The sequence below is a fragment of the Phaethon lepturus genome, unplaced genomic scaffold (genome assembly GCF_000687285.1).
Source record: "Phaethon lepturus isolate BGI_N335 unplaced genomic scaffold, ASM68728v1 scaffold10505, whole genome shotgun sequence".
In the NCBI taxonomy this organism is placed as follows: domain Eukaryota; kingdom Metazoa; phylum Chordata; class Aves; order Phaethontiformes; family Phaethontidae; genus Phaethon; species Phaethon lepturus.
In genome coordinates, this window is record NW_010541196.1 from 22,994 (window position 1) to 44,942 (window position 21,949).

The 21,949-nt window shown below is 39.8% G+C and overlaps 1 protein-coding gene across 1 annotated transcript in view; it reads left to right on the forward strand.

The window, feature by feature from the left end:
* Nucleotides 1–21,949, forward strand: part of LOC104621226 (protein Jumonji-like) — a 34,367-nt gene that overhangs the window by 2,723 nt on the left and 9,695 nt on the right. Inside the window, exon 2 of the mRNA XM_010287655.1 lies at nucleotides 11,686–11,862. Within this exon, the coding sequence (XP_010285957.1) occupies nucleotides 11,709–11,862 (154 nt within the window). The 5' untranslated portion in view covers nucleotides 11,686–11,708. The remainder of the gene's footprint in view (nucleotides 1–11,685; nucleotides 11,863–21,949) is intronic.

Sequence of the window (21,949 nt, forward strand, 5' to 3'; positions counted from 1 at the left end):
ATTTTTTGTTAAGAGGTTTGTTTTGGTTTTGAACCTCTGCGCTATTATGTATTGAAGTGTTGAGGGACTCAAAATTGCTTGCATGGTGGGACATGTGGTTTTTCTGATTTCTGTCCAGATATGTCTGTCCAGCCCTGTCAATTTGCACTTTCATAATGAAATGCAATGCACAATTACATGGAAATAAGAGCAGAGGACTTTGAAAGTTGTTTAGTAGTAAGTGTAGTAGTGATATGATCCAGGACAGTATGTTTGTGTGTGTGTGTTTGAGTTTTTTTTGTTAGTGTTCTTTTTTGTTTGTTTGTTTTTTGTTTAAATTGTTTTAGAGTTGTGACTCTCTTAGGCACTACTCCTTCAAAATCTCTGATGATACAGACCCTGCATTCATGGTCAAAGCTTTACTTTGGCAAGGGATTCTTCTCCAGGACCAGTGTGAAAACAGCTCTGTCATGTCATGTCTCTGTCCTTGTCCCACCACACCCAGTGTCAGTGTCAGAAGCATGGTGTAAATTTGTGGCACCACGTCAGTGTGCACTTTCATTTTCTATTTTTAAACAGAGAAATTTTAAAAATTACAGTCACTGCTAGAAGTTCACTCTTCAGTACTTTGGGAGGTTTATTTTAAGTGGTAGTAGCTGAATTCTGTGAGTGATGGAGCAATACTAGCATGCGACACTGGGAAGAAAGGCCCTTGACATGTGTAAGCTCCTGTGTTTAGGAAAAGGAGTCTCGCATACCTGGCCTTCCCCTATGTTTCAGAAAATCTAATGATTCAAAAAACTGTTTTTTTTTAGCATCCTGTAATTTCAAAGGGAGATAATTTAACCAAGATGACCTGCTTGGTTTCATTATCCAGAATACTAGGGGCTTTAGACATTTTTTTAATTAGTTTGTTTTTTGAACCCTTCATTTGATAATACAGTGTACTAATTACTTTTTAAAAGGCAAGCGGAGCAGAATGAAAAAGCTGTAACAGTTGATGAATATCTGAGCACCCTGGAATACATCTCACTGACCAGACTTGACAGGGCTCCCCTGCTTTCTATTATTTTAAAATCCTTTTTTTTTTTTTTTTTTTAAATTGTGACCTAGAATTTCCAACGCAAGAAGAAAGGGAATAGCACAGATATCTCTGAAGTGTTTGTCTGCCGCATTCTTATCTTTAAACAGCTCCTTTGAAGGAGCCTGTATGCCCTTTGCCGGAGGCATAATTAGTATCTTTCAGCAGCATGCGTAGATATGAGTGTGTCGTCTCCATGCAGTTGTACAACAACTTTCACTTTTACTGTATTTTCTGCCTATGATCAAATTTTTCTTAATACCTTCTGTTACAGTGTATTTAAGTTACCTTTACTTTCCATAGTTATTTACAGGTTAAAAATATTGCGAGTGGAATAATATAGGGCTAAAGGGGGAAAAAGAAAAAACTCCCTGTGAGCAATGGATCCTTGGCAAATGGTGATAACAGGAAGGCTATGATTAGGAGCCTACATTTTTAAGAAGTTTTCCCATGATCAATTTTCTAATTAAGTTGGGCCTTTGGGAGTTACGTGCTAGAGAATTTTAGGGATTCCTAAATAAAGATGGTTTAATTGAGATCTCACAAATCAAGTTTTCAGGCTCTTCTAACAACTGTTCTGCAAAACACGTTACTGTTTGTTTTGTTTGAGTACTGCAATGACTTAATGATATGATGATTTTGTACAACTGGGCAAAACCAAAATAGAAAAATCTCACTGTAGCACATTTGTTCAAACTTCGATAACTTCTAAATCTCAGTGACACAGTTCTCTTGCAGTTTGCCCTTAAACAGGCTTTTTGTTTTAAACACCTGGTTTGGTTGGTGGGCTTGGGGGCCTTTCATCCCAGTCATCTCCTGTGCGGCTTAATAGGAGGTATTGTATTGCCTGTGCCAGTAGATACCTACAGAGATCTTCCATTACAACAGGAGAGGCCCCCAAAACAAAACCTCGGGAGCTCTTAATTTTGGGCATGTTAGAAAATGACCATTAATTTGCATAGCTTTTAACAAGGCAGAAGGTATGCTTGCTTGGTAATTCAGTGTCAGTAGGTACACTGGCCTTCATGAGAGTCAGCGATGGTATCGATCACACTCTTGAAGTCCCAACCTTCCAATGGAGCACGTTGCCACCATGGAGACATGCTCGTCACATCAGACTAAGCATGTTAAATAGAACATCAACTTGATTAGGCTGGAAGCAAAGCAATGAAATGCTGACACCATTCAAAAATGTAAGCTGCTTTGCAGTCTAATTTAGTTTTTATAATTCCAAAATAATACCAAAACACAAAGATTTATCATAATTTATTTAAAATACTGGAGTATGATTTTTTATCAATTTTGTTCTTAAATAATTTGATGTCTGAGACTGAAATTTTAGAATGGGTTGAAAACACAAGAATAGACTTTGGTGTGTAGAATCTTAAGCGCACAAACCCTTTAATAAGAATAAGTTTGCATTTAGCAACTGTAATCTCACAATTTTGAAGTTCTTTTTTAAAGTTAGGAGTAACATTGAAGTATAAAAGAAGAGGTGTATCTCATACATGCAACTATTTAGTCCACCTGTGGAATATGCTGCTCTGGGCTGGTAACTCACTCCCACAGTGGTTTAGGATAAGAGTAATTTAATCAGTGTTGGCAGGGAGAAGTGGATATGCGGGCTCACAGTGAAAAACACATGTTATGAAGTACGCAGAGAGAGCCTGGCAACTGACATAGTGATATTATTCCTTCCTAGGAGATGGGAGTGTTGTTGGGAGGGTCATCCCTCCAGACCTGCAACGGAGGGTGCGTCTTCACATCAGTTTGGGTCTACTAGGAGATTTAAGAGATTGCAAGTGCTGCTGAGTGAGAGAGTAGTGCGTATGTAGTACTGCAGCTGAATCAAAGTTTTACCCTATCTTCACATTTTGGGGCCCCTTTCTGATGTTAATGATTCCAATATCTACCCCTGCAGAAAGCCACAGGATGAAATTAGCTCGTTGAAATGAGAGACTAATCTTGCGGCTCAGTCTTTGTATTTGCCACAGACCCTCTATGAATCCCTCAGTGAGCTACTTAGTTTTTCTGTAAAATGAGGAGAAATATTTAACTCTGTGTATCAGTATTGATGTAGCTGCATGTTGACTATGGATGAGCTACCAGCATAAAACCCAAGTGCTCTGGTGGCAGCAACAGTGCTTCAAAACCTCAGTGCCCACAGTTTTTGGCACCCAGGTGGGCAACATAAAGTATTCTGGCAAAGGCAATTCCCGCCCTTCCTCCCAACCAGAAACCTGTGATCCTGCTTCTGTAACCTGTGAACCTACTGTAAGGTTCAGTGCTCATCAAAAGGCTTATTTTGTGCTAGCAATGGGGCTCAGGATGTTTTGAGTATGAAACACAGCTTGGTAGCCTTCTGGGAATGGCAGTATGGTGGCTTGGGATTTGCAGACTTGTGTGGAGAGGAACATGAAGTTGGGGGTTGAAGTGTGTGTGGGAAGGGTTGGTTTTGAGGTTCACCTCTGAATCTAGCCAGGTTAGTGGAGGTAAATTGCTTTGAGATTCTCAGATATGAATTCTAGATGTGAGAAGCACTATACTTGGGGTTTTTTTTAATATTTAGTAGTCTGTTACTCTGATGTGTGGTTTTTTGACTTTGGAAAGTGAACCTTATATTTTTTTCCTGAAGATTCACACATTTACCCACCCTTACTCGACTTTCCTATTAAAGGAACAATTTTCTTTGGTTTTGGTTTTAGCTCTACTGCTTTGAAGAATGGACCGAGAAGAAAATGTGTTTTCTGTCTCTGTGCTAGCCCATAAGTTAGCCATGACAATGAGCATCTTGTGATTTGTATAACAGCAGAGGAAGGGAGAGTTTGAGAATTGATGTGTTCATGAGCTCTGTTTTGTTTCTGTGCTTGGGATGGCCTTTTCCTCCCTCTTGCTCAGACACTGGGGAGCTCCCTCTGGGACTGTTCCTGCAGGTGGAGTCAGACAATTGAGATACAATTGCTCTTTCCTATAGAGTTTATGCAGTTCATTCTCTTTTAGCCTGGCTCCGTAAAATGACCATGAAGTGTGGGAATAAATTGCATTTATTCGCACTTCAGGGACTTGGCGCTGTCCTGCCAAAATGTAATAAGTAGGACATAAAATAAATGAGAAGCAGGCCCTAAATTTTAAACATTGAGATGCCAGTACATCAGGAGCATTTGAGAGGCAAGGTTTTTCCACCTGCATACAGCCCCAAAATGGATCTGTGTGTCAGAGGAGAAGCCAAACCTCTGGATGCGGCTCGTTATAGGGCTTGTCATGCCCTGTGGTTATCAGGGCAGACTTAAGTTTTGCATACCTTGACCTGCCTTGTGCTTAAATCATTCTGATGTCTTGAATTGTTTTAAGATTTTTCCAAAGCACATCTGGGTTATGTTTAATTGTTAGGAAGAAAAAGAAAAAAAAAAAGAGGAGCTAGAGGGGGAGTTGGTGTAAATAATTCATGGAGAAGAATCCTCCAATTTTGCAGAAACCACAGCCCAAATTACAGAGAAGGCTCTTGGATTGAGATGATTTTTGTTGTGGTTGTAACATACCAGGGTTTGAATCCTGTCCAGATGAAAACATTTGGTTTGTACTTCAGTAAATATTGCAGAAACACTGCCAGCTAATTCTGAAGAGTAATGAAATAGTGCTTTTGGCAAAGCTCATGCACTTTCCATACTTCTGATTCCACTCTTCAGATCCAAATTCAGAGTTTTTTTAATATGTTTAGCTGGTCCAAGACAAAACTTAATGTAATTTAATGAGAAACAAAACATACTGTAATTTAGGAGGGAAAATTATACATTTGTCAAATAAAAAAAAGTTTAATAACCTCATTAGTCAAATAAAATGGCTGAAAAAGAGTATTGTTTATTCTGTTAATCAGGCACTTGCTGCTGAGGTCAACGCATCTGTATGTACAGGTTGTGTAAGCATCAATTCTGCCTACTGTTAGTAGCAAGCCTGAATTTTGCACATGCAAAGGGTAACATCTTTCCGAGAAACTGCTAAAAGCAGCACCATGACTTAAAAAAACATATTTTTACGTTGTACTTATTGTTGTATAAGCATCAAATTATTGTAACAGAGGACATAAAATACATTTGTCATCCTTTCATATGCATTAGGCAACACTTTGTGTATAGTGTGGTAATTGTTTTCCCTATATAGTTAAGTTTTCTTTTGTGCTGCTCTCACAATAGGAGGGAAGACAAAAATACTCAAGAGAGAATTTCAATAATGAAACTGCAGATACTGATGGAAACAGTTGCCAAACATACTTCAAACCTCATTTTTTAAAGAGCTGAGTATCCTCCCTTTCTGTAATAATTCATAGCTCATTGCAACCATGATGAGTGAATTAAAAAAAGAAAAGTCACCATTAATGATTTTCTCAAAATTTGTCACGCAGACTGGTATCTCATCACAGGAGCAGTAACTCCTGCTCTGATACCGGTGAGGAGAGGATACCTGGGGTTTTGTTAGCTGTCTGAGCTTTCCGCGTGGCTTGCAATCCCATAGTCAGCCACAGCAATTTGTTAGCTTTCAAAATCGCATGGTGAGGGCCAGCCTTGGTGATTTGGCGTTCCCGCAGTGATTTGAAAGAGGAGGAGAGGGCTGGGAAGTTCCCTCCAGGTTTCTGCCTGGGCTTGACCGTAGCTTTTTCTGCTCTCTAGTGTGAGTTAACAGTGACTTGTTAAACGGGCAAAAGTGAGTGACACATGTCCAAATCAGGGCAGCAGGTCGACAGCACTATCAGATAGATACTCCAGTTAAAGCCGCTCAATACAAGGTGTCCTACCCACTTTACTGTACTTGTTACCATTTAACGTCAGAAATTCTTCCAGCATCTTCCTTTTCCTGTTGCTCCTGCAGCCCGTATCTGTCTGCCAGCTTATGTCTCACCACTCACCTCTTTCTCTAGCCCCAGTACCTCTGAACCCTTCTCTTCTTCTGCTCTGCTGCTGCTGCATGCCCTTTCTTTCAGCTTACTTCTGCCATGGCTTCTCCTTCCCAGCTATTGTGTTGCGATTGCCTCATCCTGTTCTTTGGTGATGGCATGTGCTTTTCTGCAAATACTGATGCAAAACAAATCAACTGTCTTGAGGAGAAAAAAAAAAAGCATTTAGGAAGTGTGTGTCTAGACATCATCAGAATGTAAAACGTGCAGCTTCCTACAAGAGATTGGAAACATACTGCGTTTCATGTTTTGTTTAATGACATAAAGTGATATATTAAGCTACGCATTCAATAAGAAAAAGTGTGCATAGAAATTTTCCAAATCTTTACTTGAGAGCTTGTAATATTACGTTACAGTTACAGCATTTATTAATGGACTTTAATTTCCTTAGTCTGGGATTTTAATCTGAATCAGTTCACTGATCTGATTCACCACGTGGCCCCACAAAAAAAATTATACTGCCACAGTTGAGGTGGTGGCACAGGAGTAAGCACAAGAGGCCAGATGGGGGTAGATGGTCTGTAGACCATTTTTGATGCCAATAAAAATGTGCATGCAGCCACAGGGGACCTAGATGGTTCCTTGTATGAAATGTCTTCTAAATAAGTGGTGGGAAGTCAAATTTTATATTCTACATTACCATCAGATTTGCTGAGTGAGCGGGTTTTTCAGTCACCTGCTGATCAAGTGGGTTTCTTAATGTGGAGGACTTCTCACGTGCTTTCCCCAGGCGCTGGAGGGCTGCTCCCCTGCTCTCCCACTTCATCCACTGCAGTGCCCCTGCTAGCAGGTGCTTGCACAACTTGGGGCTCATGGCACAGAATGAGATTTGTAAAATTCAGTACAGCCACAGGCTCTTGTAACTGTCTTGCGGATTTTTTTTTTTTCAACTTAGATGTTGCCCGCTGTCTGGAGCATTGCAGGACTTCTCTTTTGCTGTTAGTTATTAATTAATTAGATTGCCCTGGGTAGGCTTTGAGAATCATGCCTTGGTGCTGGGGAGGGCAAGGGGAAGCGGAGGGATGATTGCTCATCTGTACTCTGGCTGGCTGGCTGGCATAATGGGTGCAAGAATGAACTGGCATAGCAGCCTCATGGATTTCTGTTGCTGAGTGTATCCAGGCAAAGACAAAACTGTGCATTAATGGTGTGTTGTAAATTAAAAAAACAAAACACAACAAAAAACAAGCAAGTGCCTACAACTGTATGTTCTGTGGACATGTGTGTATGTATGCATCTGGTGAACCTGCAGTTTTCCTTATTCTTGTGCCATTTTGGAGAGGTTTTATCATCTTGCTGTCATGCATTCTTTTAAAGATAAATATATGTATACATGGAGAAACCTGAGAACAACAACTCTCAACTAAGTCTGCCTGTAAGGAAAACTGCCATGTTCTTAACTTGAGATGAAGACAGGCCAGATTCATGAGGAAGGGCAATATATTTTGTTAGACCAATTGATAAAGCTGGAAAAAGCAAACCAGCTCTTGAGCACACGTTCTTCTCCACGTCTCCGATGATCTTAGGCATTCATGGCTACAATAACACCACTTAGTATAGTTTATATAAATCAGCAGTTTTGAGTAACAAATGAGGTCCTCTGCAAAGGTAGGCTACAGCACATTCCTGTCAGAAAATGAGGGATATTTAGGACAGGAATTTTTATTATAACAAAGGTGAATGATCACCTAGCTTCCACTCTTAACGTTGCAGCTCGTATGAGCTTCATTAGTTCCTCAGTCATGAGAATTCTGAGTTTTATTTCCATAAGAGGAGTTTTGGGGGGTTCTTTTAGCTCTTTGCTTGGTGTAAACCTGGACCAGTGCACATTAATCACTTACACACGTTAGGTGTTGCCTAATCAAAATAATTGTCGTTCTTTTAGCTGGAATGAAATCACAGTGTACTTACAGGCTTGTCTTTCCTTCAGTTTGCCTATAAAGGGAATTTGCAGTATCTTGAGCTTGAGCAGCCTGTGTCAGTATTCTAAACTAGTGTTTTGTCAGCCTTTTGAACATGTTTAGCTACTGTCGTGGTTTAACCCCAAAACCAGCACAGCTACATAGACTTAAAGTGAAAGTGGTTTTAACCAGCTCAGCCCATAAGTGTGAACAAATTCTCGGTATTTGAGGCTATTCCAGAACGGAAATCTTAATATAAAAGACAATGATAAAAATAGTTCTAATATAAAAAGTAAGCAAGAAAACTCAAAGCTTTTAGATTTCTTTCAGTGTCTTCCATCTGTAACAATGCTTAAATAGAACAAAAATGTGTAAGTCCAGCCCTTTTTTTTTTTTCTTTCTTCTCTTTCTTTCTATTTTGCAAGTCAACTTTAATAAATATGTAGGAAAAGCTGGGGGGGAGGAGGAAGGGAGGAGGTGACCCAGACTGAATGCCAGCTTTTCTCCGAGGTCTCATATTGCAGACCACTTAGATCAGTAAAGTGAGGGCTAGCATGACTCTCCTGTGTTATTGGACGTTGCTAGTCTAATTTCTCTGGAAATGTACTTCCCAAACAGTCCCAGCTGTCCCAGGAATGCAATTTAACCATTGTTGTTCATAGTTCTCAATTGAAAAGAATTAAAAAATGTCATTCTGACCAAAGATTTATGCACTGAGATTACAATGACTGAATACTAGGAGTTAGGTTAAGTTTGTATCTGCTCTCTCACTTGGGTTAGACCCTCCCTCATTTCTAAGCAGAATGACACAGTACTATAATTTATTCTGTGCTTTTAAAAAGAAAAAAGAAAAAAGATTGCTATTGTAATACCAACATTTGTGTCCCAGATGATAATCTTTTGCTGGTTGCTGTTGAAGGCAGCTGACAAAAAAGCTCAGGGACGTGGAACTCTAGGGAAGACAAGACTTAGAGAATAGACGCTATATCTGGTCTCCTATTTTAGTGTCTCAGAAGGATAAAATTTCTCTAATTATAATAGAGAGTTTTCAGTCTGTGCTTGAATTTAATTTTGAGGGTTCCTAACAGTAAGTTTCTTCTACTGCCATCATTGTCAATGTAGTAATGCACTGATGGTGCCAGACTTCAGATTCTGATTAGAACTGATGTGCAGTACAGACTTGCAGAGCTAATAACTTCTGAATCCCTACCACAGATTTGGTACCTAGATGGAAGGAAAAAGACAATTTATTTTTCAGGCAGCACTGTCCTAGAGTAACTGTTTTGGAGTCTTCTAATTACTTGCTGCTGAAGCTTAAAGATCCCCTCCAAGCAGAAGAATTAAGGTGCCTCTCGGCACCTCTTACCTACTATGGTTGATTGCTTAGAGCATGCCAAAAAGTTCTGGGCTTGCATAAAAATTGAGAAGGTTTTTGTTTCTGTAATTTGCTACAGCTCCTATGCCTTGAAATATGTCAGCAGTCTTAATTTGATCATTAGTCTATATAAATATGAAAGTTGTGGCATGCAAAAGGCTTTTGCCATAGGATAACCATATGTGTCCATATATTTATGCCTAGGTTGGATGGATTAAGTACATTATTTCAGGGAGGAACAAATCATCATGCCCTAGGTGCTGCTGCAGTCTTTCCTCTAAGCTCCTCTAAGCCTCCCAGGGCTACCACTGATGCACAGCATGGGGTGCTGGTGGGGAGTTTCTCTCTGCTGCTCTCCAGGGTAGCCCCAGTCCCAAAGGGGCTGTTGCAGAGACTAAGAGAAAAGGCCTTTACAGATGGGGGCTGATCTCACTCACTCCCCTCTCACTGGGATGAGGGAGAGAATTGGAAGGGTAAAGTGTAAAAACTCGGGGTTGAGATAAAGACAGTTTAATAGGTAATGCAAAAGCTGCGCATGAAAGCAAAGCAACAAAAGGAATTCATTCGCTACTTCCTATCGGCAGGCAGATGTTCAGCCATCTCCGGGAAAGCAGGGCTCCATCACACGTAATGGTGACTTGGGAAGACAAATGCTATTACTCTGAAAGCCCCCATTTCCTCCTCCTTCCCCCAGCTTTTTATTGCTCTGCACAATGTATGTGATAGCCCTTTGGTCAGTTGGAGTCAGCTGTCCTGGCGGTGTCTCCTCCCAACTTCTTGTGCTCCCCCAGCCTGCTCACTGGCAGAGCAGCGTGAGAAACAGGAAAAGAAAATGCCTTGATGCTGTGCAAGCACTGCTCAGCAGTAGTTAAAACATCCTTGTGTTACCAATACTGTTTTTGTCACAAATCTAAAACACAGCACCATGCAAGCTACTATGGAGAAAATTAACTCCATCCCAACCAAAACCAGTACACTTAGGAAAGGATGGTTTATCGCGGAAACAGCCTGTCCTAGTTTGTGTTTCATATTTGGGTATCCATTCACTAAAATGAAATTTTTGTAGTTAAGAGTATTTTGTACGAACCTGGTGGCAGCAGAAAATACGCAGCCCAAAAATAAACTTTAGTTTGTTGCTGACAGTGGCAACACCAACAGCTCAAAACCGAACAAACCACAGAATTGCTGTTCTGAAGAGCTTGAAGCCAGAAGTGTTTCCTAAGCATCAGCCAAATAGCTGCTACCTTGTGGTGTTGGTCTGTAGCCCAGCTCTCTTTGTCCTTTGTCTTATTTAGGTACAGGAAAATAATTGAAGCAATGAGCCCCCATTCTCCACTTCTACTGACTTTGTATTTTTTGCCTTTCTTCAGCAAAAAAATCTTTTTGTGAATAAGTAGAAGGCTCCTAGGGCACCTGTCCCTCCAGGAGATAGACAGAAGACTCATTTTGAATTGGAAACTAGCATCCGGCATAAAGGAAAGTGTCCATTAGTTGTCAGCAGTATTTGTACATTTGAAAATAGTTATTAGATTGCTACAGTCATGTCATGTGCCCTGATGCAGTGCAGGGAAACCTATACGCTGTTGCATGATGCATATAAAAGAAATTTTGTGCAAGAGTTACATTTAAATTATAACCCTGCATTGTTGTTAAGCTTGTGAATCCTCACTTCGCTCTCACTGAATTGCATGTTGTATCTGACCCTTGCACAAACAGGGCAGGTTAGGGGAAACATCATGGGAAGTGAGCAAGAGATGAGAAGCAACATCCTCAAGAGGAGCACACTGGGAATCAGGAGACCTTTGCTCTATTCTCTCCTTTACCAGGGACCTGCTAGGCAAATTTAAGCATCTCAATGTCTCAGGTTTTCTCTTTGTTTAAAACTGAATGAGAATACTGCAAAGCATTGTGTACAATACTGTAGAGGTCTGTAAAGCATTGTGAAGTTTAAATACTAATATTTTATTGTAATAATAATATTACCAGGGTGCAGAATGCTTTGTAAATGCTCTTTTTTCTTCTGTTTGGAAAAGCTGTAAGCTTCTAGTTTGTGTGTTAAGACTTCAGTAAAGCACTTAAACACGCATTTGAAATCAAGCATGTGCATTAGTCCTTTTCTGAATACACAAAGCTATTAATTAGGGCTTGTAGCAAGACTGTTTGATTGTCCAAAGTATGAATAGAATGTGCTTGTGGGGAGGAGCCTTGCTTTTCAAGCACATATGTTGGTAAAAATTAATAAGTACAAACCCTCCAGTTAGTCATGCACTAGTGTGACCTTCCATCTCTGAGTCCCTCTCTTCCCTTGCTATGCATAACACTAAAGTAGATTACAATCAATATGGTTAGTGCAGTAAGTGAATGTAATGATGCTAACGAGTCATTTCTTTATAACGATCAGGTTCTCCAGCTCTGCCCAGCAACATGGTATATTTTGGAAGCTCTCAGGATGATGAGGATGAAGAAGAGGAGGAAGAGGAGACAGAGGACACAAAAACAGCCACAAACAATGCTTCATCATCATGCCAGTCAACCCCCAGGAAAGGAAAAACGCATAAACATGTACCAAATGGGCAAGGTAGGTCCTAAACAGTGTTGTTCTCCTGCACTGCCTAGTAAAGAAATTTCATCTGAATGTGCTTAATCCTTGTCCATCCTTCTGGATCTGAGTGAAAAAGGATACAGGCCATAAATGGAAAATGGAGTGTGATGTAGGGTTAGCATCTTCTGATTTAACCTGTTTCTCCAGACAATCTGAACCCTGACTGTGGCAGAACTATAACTGCAGGGCTGGAATTATTCTTATATATACACACACACACACATATATATTTACACAGACAATATATTTACACACACATACGCACACTGCAGTTATATACACACATGTATGTACTGGCACACAGAGTCACTCTCTCTGTTTTTTCTGAGACTGATGTTTAATCTAGAATGATTTTATTTTATCAAAGTTAAATATAAACATTCATAAGTGTTACCAAAACGTGCGACAGGGGCAACACTTAATTTCTGACATGCAATATTGATACCACAATTGCAGTAGTTTAAGATACTGCATTCATGTTGTTGATGGAAAGATTTTATGGAAGAAGCCTTTTAAAGTCAGTTATTTGCAAGTCAACAAAAGCTGCATTCGTTACACAGTATTTCTGTCACTATGTCCTTGTGCTGTATCTTGATAAATGGATCCGTGTATGTTGCAACATCACCTAGTGTAAAATGGAAGACAAAAAAGCCATGCTGAGAATTTTCTGAGCCTGCTGTAATGTTCCACTGCCAAAGTCCTGTGTGATGTGGTTCTCTTACCAGCAAGAGCTCCTGTATTGAACAACTCTGTGCCCTCTCTGCCTGACATAATTTCAAAACGGAGCCTGTGCTCTCTGTTTACTTCCTCAGTATTGGTTTACCATGAAAATTTTTCCTTTCGGTGACTGTCCATTCAGCTTTACTCCTCTTAGTAGGAGGACTGAGAGGAAGGTCTCTCTGTGGTGCACGTTTTGAGAGATGGTTGTCAGCTGTGCCTGCCTTTTTTCGTTCTTTCGTGCTATGCTCTGCTGTGTAGAAGAGATTAGTAGATCCCAATTACTTCATTGTGCTTGTCCTCACCTCTGCTTTTCAAAAGAGGGTTTTCTATAAAAGACTTCCTTGTTGAATATACCAAACTTATTTTTCATGACAACATCTGAATCTGTTTTTTTATTGCACACCCAAGCTCAAAAACTCTTTTTGTGAACCACTTGTGGAGAACTGCAAGGGGTTGTTATGCCTAATAGCATTTCAGTTGTCATCTGTGAGCAGGAGCTTTAATGCTGTAAAAGCCATGGATCAAAACTTGGCACTTTGGACTGATTTCTAAATAACCCCCCCAAAATAACAGGCACAAAACTCTACATATGGAAAATGAGATTGCACGTAACAGAACTGCTGCCTTGGAGTTTTAAATGTGATATATCATTACAAAAGGAGCCGATCATGTTCCTTGAGAATGTCCCAGATGGCAGCCACTTTGAAATTAGCTCAAAACCAGAGACACCTGAAATCTTAATTGGGGGTAAGTAAAGGGAAACTTAATGAGCCATCTAATGGCTTCATAATCTTTATCAATATAGATCAGAGTGAGCATAAATGAAGCTGCTGCTTTAATAGATCTGCAAAAGACCTTTATAAAATACATAGGAGAGAATGTGAAATGTTTTGACAAAGGTGATGAAACGGGAATTCCCAGAGAAGGCAGCTGCTGCTGCTTCTTCTTCGTCATTGTAATTTCTTTTTTCTTCTTTTTTTTTTTTATTTAATTAAAATTTCCTTACCCAGGGGTATTCCCATTTTTCAGTGTCTGTTATTTTGGTTGACAGCCAATAGTATTTTTGTTTCCTGTGAATAAAGTAGGTTCTGGTTCAAGTGTGTCTGTTTTAAATGAGACCACACACAAAGGCAGACCAGGGACGGGTGCAGCAAATGAACTTAATCTAGCGTGAGAGTCTATTTTTAATGAATTAAAGTCTTTTGTTTTTAATATATAATGTGTAGTCAAGCACTTTGGACCTGAAAATGCTAAGCATTTGCTATGACATACAACAACAAAGGTTCAGAGCTTGATTAATGTTATTAGACAGTGTCAGATGATTGCTTTCTACTAAATGGGGGCCAGAACAACTTTCCTGGGCAAAGTCATTTGTCTATATCCTCTTCTGACACCAATATGGGGCATTATTGGAGTTCCACACTGAACTATTTGTTATAACCTAGCCTGTTGAGCCACCTTTTGGACAGCTAACTCAATTGAAAATGCCTAAGTGTGAATAAGAAGCATGTGGAACACGTGGCATAGGTTGCTGCATGAATTGAAGTAATTAGCCCAGCTGACTTGTCGCCTTCCAACTTTACTGCTTATATAGATATATTTAAAGCATCAGATTGTGACCTGTGCCTTTTCATCCTCCTTTCTTAGTACTTCTAATGTGCTGCGCATGTATCCAACTGTTAAAGAGCAAAGTAAAATGTTTGGCAGGAGAAGTGTTTATCCCCCCACATTCATGGGAATGTGGAAAACGGATATGTAGCAATGTGCAAGTCTTTCCTTCATGCGGTATCTTAGTGCAGGCAGTGATAGTCTTGCAGTTAAACAGTTTTCTATGATATTGCTGTGGTTGCCACAAGGGAAAATGGTAGAGCCGTGCTCTTAAAAATTTGTTTCATGTCATGGCCAGACTTCAGCGGATTAGGCTGGGTCTGACATATGTTAAGATGTTAGCAGCAGATAAAGGCTTGCATTTCTAACTACTTAGTTAGAAAGTAGTATTAGTTCTGGGTAGGTGTCTCTCATGGCATGTGAGATGTTCTGTGTGTAACTCTTCCCATTCCTGTCTTTTTCAGTGTGCTTAAACTTACAATGAACAATTTTCACTAAGAGAAGATGCTGTCTAAAGACTTTCACTGTTTGCAAGAGAACCGTTTTCTTGTAATGTAGAGTAAAATGTGTGAGTTGTTTTTACTTGCTTATGGATTAAGGTATGATCTCACAGTACATGTCACAGATTAATTCAGGTCATAGAAGACCTCAGGAGGTCATCTAGTCTTACCTCTTCCGCAAAATACGACTGATAACTTTTCTGACAAATTCAGCAATAAAACTGGCAGAGGTTTGTGCTTTTAATTATGTAAGTCTTTGGGGGAGGGGAAGATTTTAGAAACTTTCTAAAACTTGATGTGAAATTTTGGTCCTAATCAGAATGATTTTAGCTGAGGTAGGATTTATAGCGGGGTTAAAATGGTGAAAGGCGAGAAACTAATCAACTGAATCACTTGGCCTCCATATAGCTACTGACTTCAAAAGGGTATTTTCCCAGCTAAGAAACCATATGAACATTTAGTTGGAATAGAGAAATCCCTCTTGCTGTTTCGGTCAAGGATTTAATCTTTTTAAAGCATGTAGTTCCCTTTTAACTTCAGACTTTCTAAATAAGTTTGTGGTGAAGTTAAAAATTCACACATGGAAGATTAGGGATGATGTAGTGCTGCATGTTGCAGCAGATAGAGCAGAGGTTCAGATGACTCTGTTGTAATTGCAGCCCTGTTACTGACTCTTTTGAATGTGGGTGTAGGAACCCCATAATTGTCAGTGTTTAGATCCAGAATGGCCAGCCATGGGATGCCTGCGTGCTGCTCAGGTGACTATGCTTGTTTTCCAGCTTGCATTCTGTACGCGTCTCAAATGGCCATCAGTCTAGCTGAGACTATTACACGACTTTGAATGCGAGGAGTTCAGTGGAAGAAGCCAGGCGGGAGCATTGGCATAAACAATGTCTTTTTTCTTCAGTGTATCTGTCAGGTGTGGGGAGAAACTTCTCAACCACAGCCTGGATGACAGGGCATCTTGCCAACGCAGAGGAGGAGATGGAGAGACATTGATCTATTAGAAAATGGACCATATGCAAAGGGAGGAGGGCGGCAGTCATCAGCTGCTGTGGGCTGACGTACAGGGAAAGCAGGTTCTCCGCAAGCAAGTGGTACTCCGCTTCCCTGGGGGACAGGGAGGTACTGAGTCAAAATTACACTTCCCTGCTGCTTGGAGGAAATTCCAAGTTGTAGGTAAGAGGGTAGGCTTAGGTCTTTGTTTCTTTAAAACTAATTCTTTGAATTCCTCATGACTAAATATATCCTACTTTGATTTAATTCTGCGGCACAATGGAAGGTTTTCTCTGCAGGCTCCTGAAGGAAAATGTTTGCAGGTGCCAAGTGTTTTGTTAGGCAGGCTGGGATAGGGAGCTGGAAGATGCAATTAGGGAATTGTTGGGTTATCAGTCCCATCACAAGAGCAAAAGGGGATAGGCGTTATTCTACTTGAAAGGGCTTGTGGACTGGAAAAGAGCCTCAGGAAGAGCAGTGTACATAGATACAGTTGCGCAGACAACTTCGAAAGCGCACGCAGCAGGCTACAGTTCCTCTAATAGCGGTTGGCTAATTTCCTCAAGAAGGATGATTGCAGTATTAGGTTATTTCTCACACCACCGTAGCAGTTCAAAGGTGGAGAGAAGTGCACATCTGGGCCAGCATACCTGGGAATGTTGTGTTTGTCTTCAGACACCTGAGACAGACAATTAAGTTCTAATTTACATTTAGGAAAATGGAGTTAGCATCATTATTTGAAACTAGACTTCATGAAGGAGAGTCTTGATTCCTTAGCTGGAGCAAACCGGCTCCAGTGTGTCAGAAAACCTGCTGGGTCAGAAACAGTTACTGGTCCATGCTGTGTTTTGTTAACATGGTCAGATGAAAACTGCTCTGCGTGCCTTTTGCCTGAAATGAGCAGGGGAGAAAACTGCATAAACGCCTTTTTTCCTTGGGGCTCAAATTTCAAAACAGATCTGGCAGTAGTGCGTAGTAAGCAGGCATCGCTAGAAACGCTATACTGTGCTTTAGTGCTGTCTTCCTCGCTTACCAGAAATACAGAAGAATGTTTCGCTTCTCAATTTGCAATGGATAATTTAGCAGAGTAATTTCCTTACATGTGTAGTAACAAAGATGATGCCAGAAAAGATCATAGATAGGGTTTTTTCTTATTTCAGAATATAGTTCAATGCAGTGTTTGTATATCTTGGGCATAAATGGCGTATCTTTTACATACATTACTGTTTGAGTGTGCTGTGAGAAAATTCTAATTTGTGGTTGCAATTCTTTATTTATTTTGTTTTTAACCAAATTTGATATTTGTGGGTGGATACATAAGAGTCTTGGGCTCATGCATGCTTTTTAGTGAAATTAATCCTGAAGAGGTAAACATTTAGAAGAAAAATATTTTTTGCATCCAGCTAAAATGCAGAATGAGAAAATTTCAGGCAGTGTGCTACAATAGTTAATGGGTAGGCAATTATTTTGATGATTTACAGCCTTTTGTTGAAATACCATGGAACCAGTAATTGTTGCAATAAACATTTTTGCACATTTAATTTTCCTGCAAAAATATGTAACATGAAAATTACCCGTTTTGCAGTAATTTGCATATTTAAACATGCAAATCAGACACAACACATTTGGGGATTTGCGGATTTTCAGTAGCTAGATGTATGACCTGTGGAGAAGAATAGGGGAGCTGGAAGTTGCTCAAAAAAATTGAATTGTTATCCTGGTGAGAGACTCGTGATAACAGATAGACACTTCTTGTATGGACTTGCTGCTTAGCGAGTGACCCTTTTGATGTTGTTTGTGTCGTAACGGTTAGGTGAGAGTAATGAATTTGTGCTAAGACGAGACACTTGGTATTGAATTTTTGCAAACGGTGGCATGGTGTCTCATACCAATAACTCTCCTCTCAGTGGCCCAATATATTCATGTGCGTGTAGGGTTTTGAGCTGTGTTATTGGCAGTGTCAAAAATAAATACAGTGTTATCTGCCACGGTTGTCCTGTTTGACTTCTGTTAGCACGCAGCTACGGAAATTTTGTTGCAGAGCTGGCCACTGAAAATTGCGTAGAGTTGGGTTAGGGCTGGAGAAGTGTGGAAACAGTGATACCACGTGTTTTCATATGATATTGTGGTGTCCTTTTCTCAGAAGTATGCCTTTGCCACTGACCCCGAGTAGGTAGATTGTGTTGGGGACTCCAGAAGACAGCTTCTATCTCTGGAAATGGTTTATAGAAGTCTGAACATAACCGACACTTAAGGAAAACAATCGGCAGTATTAAGATACTCTGTTTTATGGAAGTAGATCATTGTTTTAGTTCCTCCGGGAGGGGAAAAGAATTATTGCCTGGGTCCTTTAAGGCAGTTTGAGAGCCACATAAATGTTTTCACAGTGACTTAAAACTGAATTAAAGCCAGAGCAAGAATGTTTTTGTACAGTAACGGATACTTAATGCCAGAAAGTTGATTAATATTACATCTCTTCCCAAACATGATCTATGTAACAGCATGAGGTTTGCATTGGAATAGCTGGCTCTGGTTCACAACATTGGCAAGGCTCCCTTTTCTCCTTCTCAAAACAAAACTTCTCCCTTTCACTCTTATCTTCCCTCTTTGTTTTGGATAGTTTTGTGAATGTGCAATCACTTGCTTTACGCAGCCAAGCTCTGCAACACGCGGCATATGTGTACATGTATGCTCCATGGCTTTATCTTCCAGACACTGGTATAAAGCAAAAGGGTTCACACATCAGTACTCTGCTGTCTCTGTAACAGGGTCCCCTGTTACTCAAGTATACAGCGTATCTGGTGCAGAAATAAACTCCAGGAGGGCTTGGGAGAGAAAGCTTTGCCCATAGAGTCAGCTGTTAGCTGAACCCAGTCCAGTAATTCTGCTGCTTACACAGTGAAAGCCTGATTATTGTATGTATTATAAATTGACTTCTGAATGGCTGGCTGGATGTCTCCTATAAAATATTTGCGTGCAAATTCATTTGTAGGAATACTTCAGAAAATTGCTGAAAACACAATAAATGTTTATAGCTCACTACAGTGTCAATTCCTGTAGCAAATGCTTAATTAATCTGAAGTAATTAAGCACATCTATTGCTTTACTTAATCAAAAATTTTTTTAGCCACTATTATAGCTCCACCTAGTACAGTCACAACTTGCACAGTTTGAACATTTTGTGTAGGGATTCTTTATCACAGTTTCAAATGAGATACCCCATAGTCCCTGTACGGGATCCTGTGTGCCCGGGGTCCAGCTCCCCCGATGCAGAGTGCGCTGTGATGCATCCATGGGGATCAGGCTTGCCATAAGGTTTTGCTCTGCTGCCATAAATTATACCAGTGGTTTAAAGCAAGCCCAGTGCTTGCGAGTTTTGAATGTAGTGGTTCAGTTTCTTTGCATTTGATCATCACTGCTAACCAAAAGACCCACAAATATTTCACTCTGGGACTCTTATTGTTTCAACTTAATAATAATAATTGCTTTGGAGGACACGGCACGTTGAGAATGAGCATTCAGATAGATATGGATAAAAGGATATCAATTTATTCTATTTGAGGTGTCTGAACACTAATAATTTACTTGCACTTTTAATTATTTGTTGGTAGTGCTCTCACCTTTAACTAAAAGCTGTTTTGGAAATACAGAGCTGGTTAAGGTAGCATAAACCAGTAATAATTCAAGATTACAAAATATTTCTGCTTTAATAATTTGAATTTCACCACTTATGTGGGTTGGGCTTTTTTTCTGTCTTTCTGTTTTTTAATGAAATTACTGCTTCAAGAATGAAACCCTTATTGAATACTCTTTCATGAGGAAAAAAATAACAAGGAGTATAACATTGGATATTGTGCATGTCAGAGTTGTCTCTAGGATGTGAGATTGTAGCTGGGATGTGTCTACATCTGGGCTTAGTAAAGCATAAGGTACACCTTTTCTGCTTTTCTGACTGCCTCAGAAATGTTGAAGCCGGCAGACATGAAGGAGAACGCAATTTGCTGCAGAAGAAGACACAAAAGAATTAGTAATCGTTTTATTGTTAAATCAGATTGGGTCTCAGTAATATTTAATGCAGAATTTGGGGGTTTTGGGGGGTTCATTGTTTTCTTTCTTTTGAGGACTGCGCGTTTCTGTCTTATTATCAATTATTGTTCAACAATGAGACTTCGTGGGGGGGCTTTTTGGTCTTTCCCAGAGATTTCATCTTTGCACTGACCTGTCTTACTAGCTATTTGGGCAAGAGTTTAATCCTGTATTGTACTCTATAAGTCTAAATAACTTACTTCTGCATTTTTACTCAGATGGGAGCAAAATCATAGCCCAGGAGGCCCTCCCCTCCTCCTCCCCAATCTTTGGCTTGTGATAGTGTTTTGTAATTAATCAAGTTAATATTTTGATACTTGTTCACGTAATATGTTTGTGAATTTTGCAGAACTTACTATTGCAGAAAGGTTTTTATACTTGTCTAGCTGGATATAACAATATTCTAGGTGTTGGAAGAAACACACTGATTTTTATGGAAACTGATACCATCTACTGTTTAACTAGAGACAGCTTGACTAGGACTATTTTGCATCTACGTCTCTCCCTTTTTATTGTGTTTTCAGGCTTTAAGCTTTTTAAGCTTCTCCTGTGAGACTGAATATTTTTTCTCTCCCATTTCTCTCTTCCCCCTTTCAAGAATCATACAAATTAAGACAAAAGATAATTACTCAGAGGGTAAAACTGGCAGTGTTCCCACGACACTTAAAATTAATGAGCTGTTGCATATAAAATATACCTTGTCTCATGTTCACTGGGGTTTTTTTTGGTGAACCATAAAAGTGCACAATTTGGCTTTTTGGCTGTGTTTTCTGTTTTAGTAATTTTCGCTTTATAAAGTGACAACTGAATACAGAAAACTAATCTTTAGGCTTACTGTGTCCGTATGAGCAGATCAGTATATACAGTTTGTTCCCTCCGAAGGAAAATATCACTCGCAGTGATGAAATACATATTAACGAAGCTGCCATCGGTTGTTTGTGCTATGTCTTATTAAAAATAAATAGTCATGCTTCGTGCATCTGTAGTGCCTTCCATCTGATGTGAGAACGCCTTACAAAGGAGGATAAATGTATTGTCGTGAACTCCCAGAGAGGGGCTCGCAATTATTATCAGTTCCATCACTGGAAATGAGACACAGAGGTTACACGACTTTCACGGAAATCACTGAGAAATCCTTGGCTAGCTGGGGCAACGCCAGTTGCTCCTGAGGTCAGGAGTGACAGAGCCGTGGGGGAATTTTCAGTGACTTGGCTGCCGATGGCTTTTCTCTCTTTCTTACCGATTTATGCAAGAGGGAAGGAAGAGAGGAGGAAGAGCAATTGCAATTTTTTATTTTTTACATAATCTGCTTCAACACTTATGACCAACTGAATGTGATAAGTGACCTGCATGACAAATTTGTCAATAGCTTGCTGGAGTTTCGGCTTTTGGAGGTGCAGTGGCAAGGTAGATAGCTTGGGAAGGTTTTGAGGTAGGTGTCTACTCAAAAGCAGCTTAGAGGCCCCTCTTCTGTCCAGCAGGATTATTGGTTGTTTATTATTACTGCTGCTACTACTGTAATATTACAGGACATCTGTAGAGACAGCTAAGCTTCCTAATTTAGATAAAACAGTATGTATTGTAGGTATATCATATTTAGTGACAAAAGAAGGCTTTAATTTCACAAGAAAACAATAATTTAATTAATGTAGTTAATATTCCCAAACAGATGGTGTGTGTTGTGTGTAATAAATATGATTTTTAGATACTTGTGCTATTAAGTATTTATGAATTCCCTAATTTACATCTGTTCCTAAAACATGGCAAAAAAGGCAGCGGTAAAAACCAAGAGTAGATGAGTAGAGAAGGCAGGATGGCACTTGCTATTGTGGGTGTTGGATCACAAGCCTCACAGACTTCTGTCAAGTGCCTCACTGAAGAGGGGGCAGCACTGACATAAATTCACCACATTTTTGATTAACAAACAGACAGAGAAATGTGACCTTTTTTTTCTTTAAAAAAAAAAAACCAAAACAAAAAAACTCAGCTTTTCGTGTGCCTTGACAACAAAAGAGCAGTGACTATTCTTAAATAAATTCAGCAGAGGGACAGGAACAAAACTTGCTGAGATAGACTCGTATACGTTTGCATAATATTTGTTGTACCAAAAATATGATTTCTGTTCTGTGCTTTCTTATCCCTTCCTTTCAGCA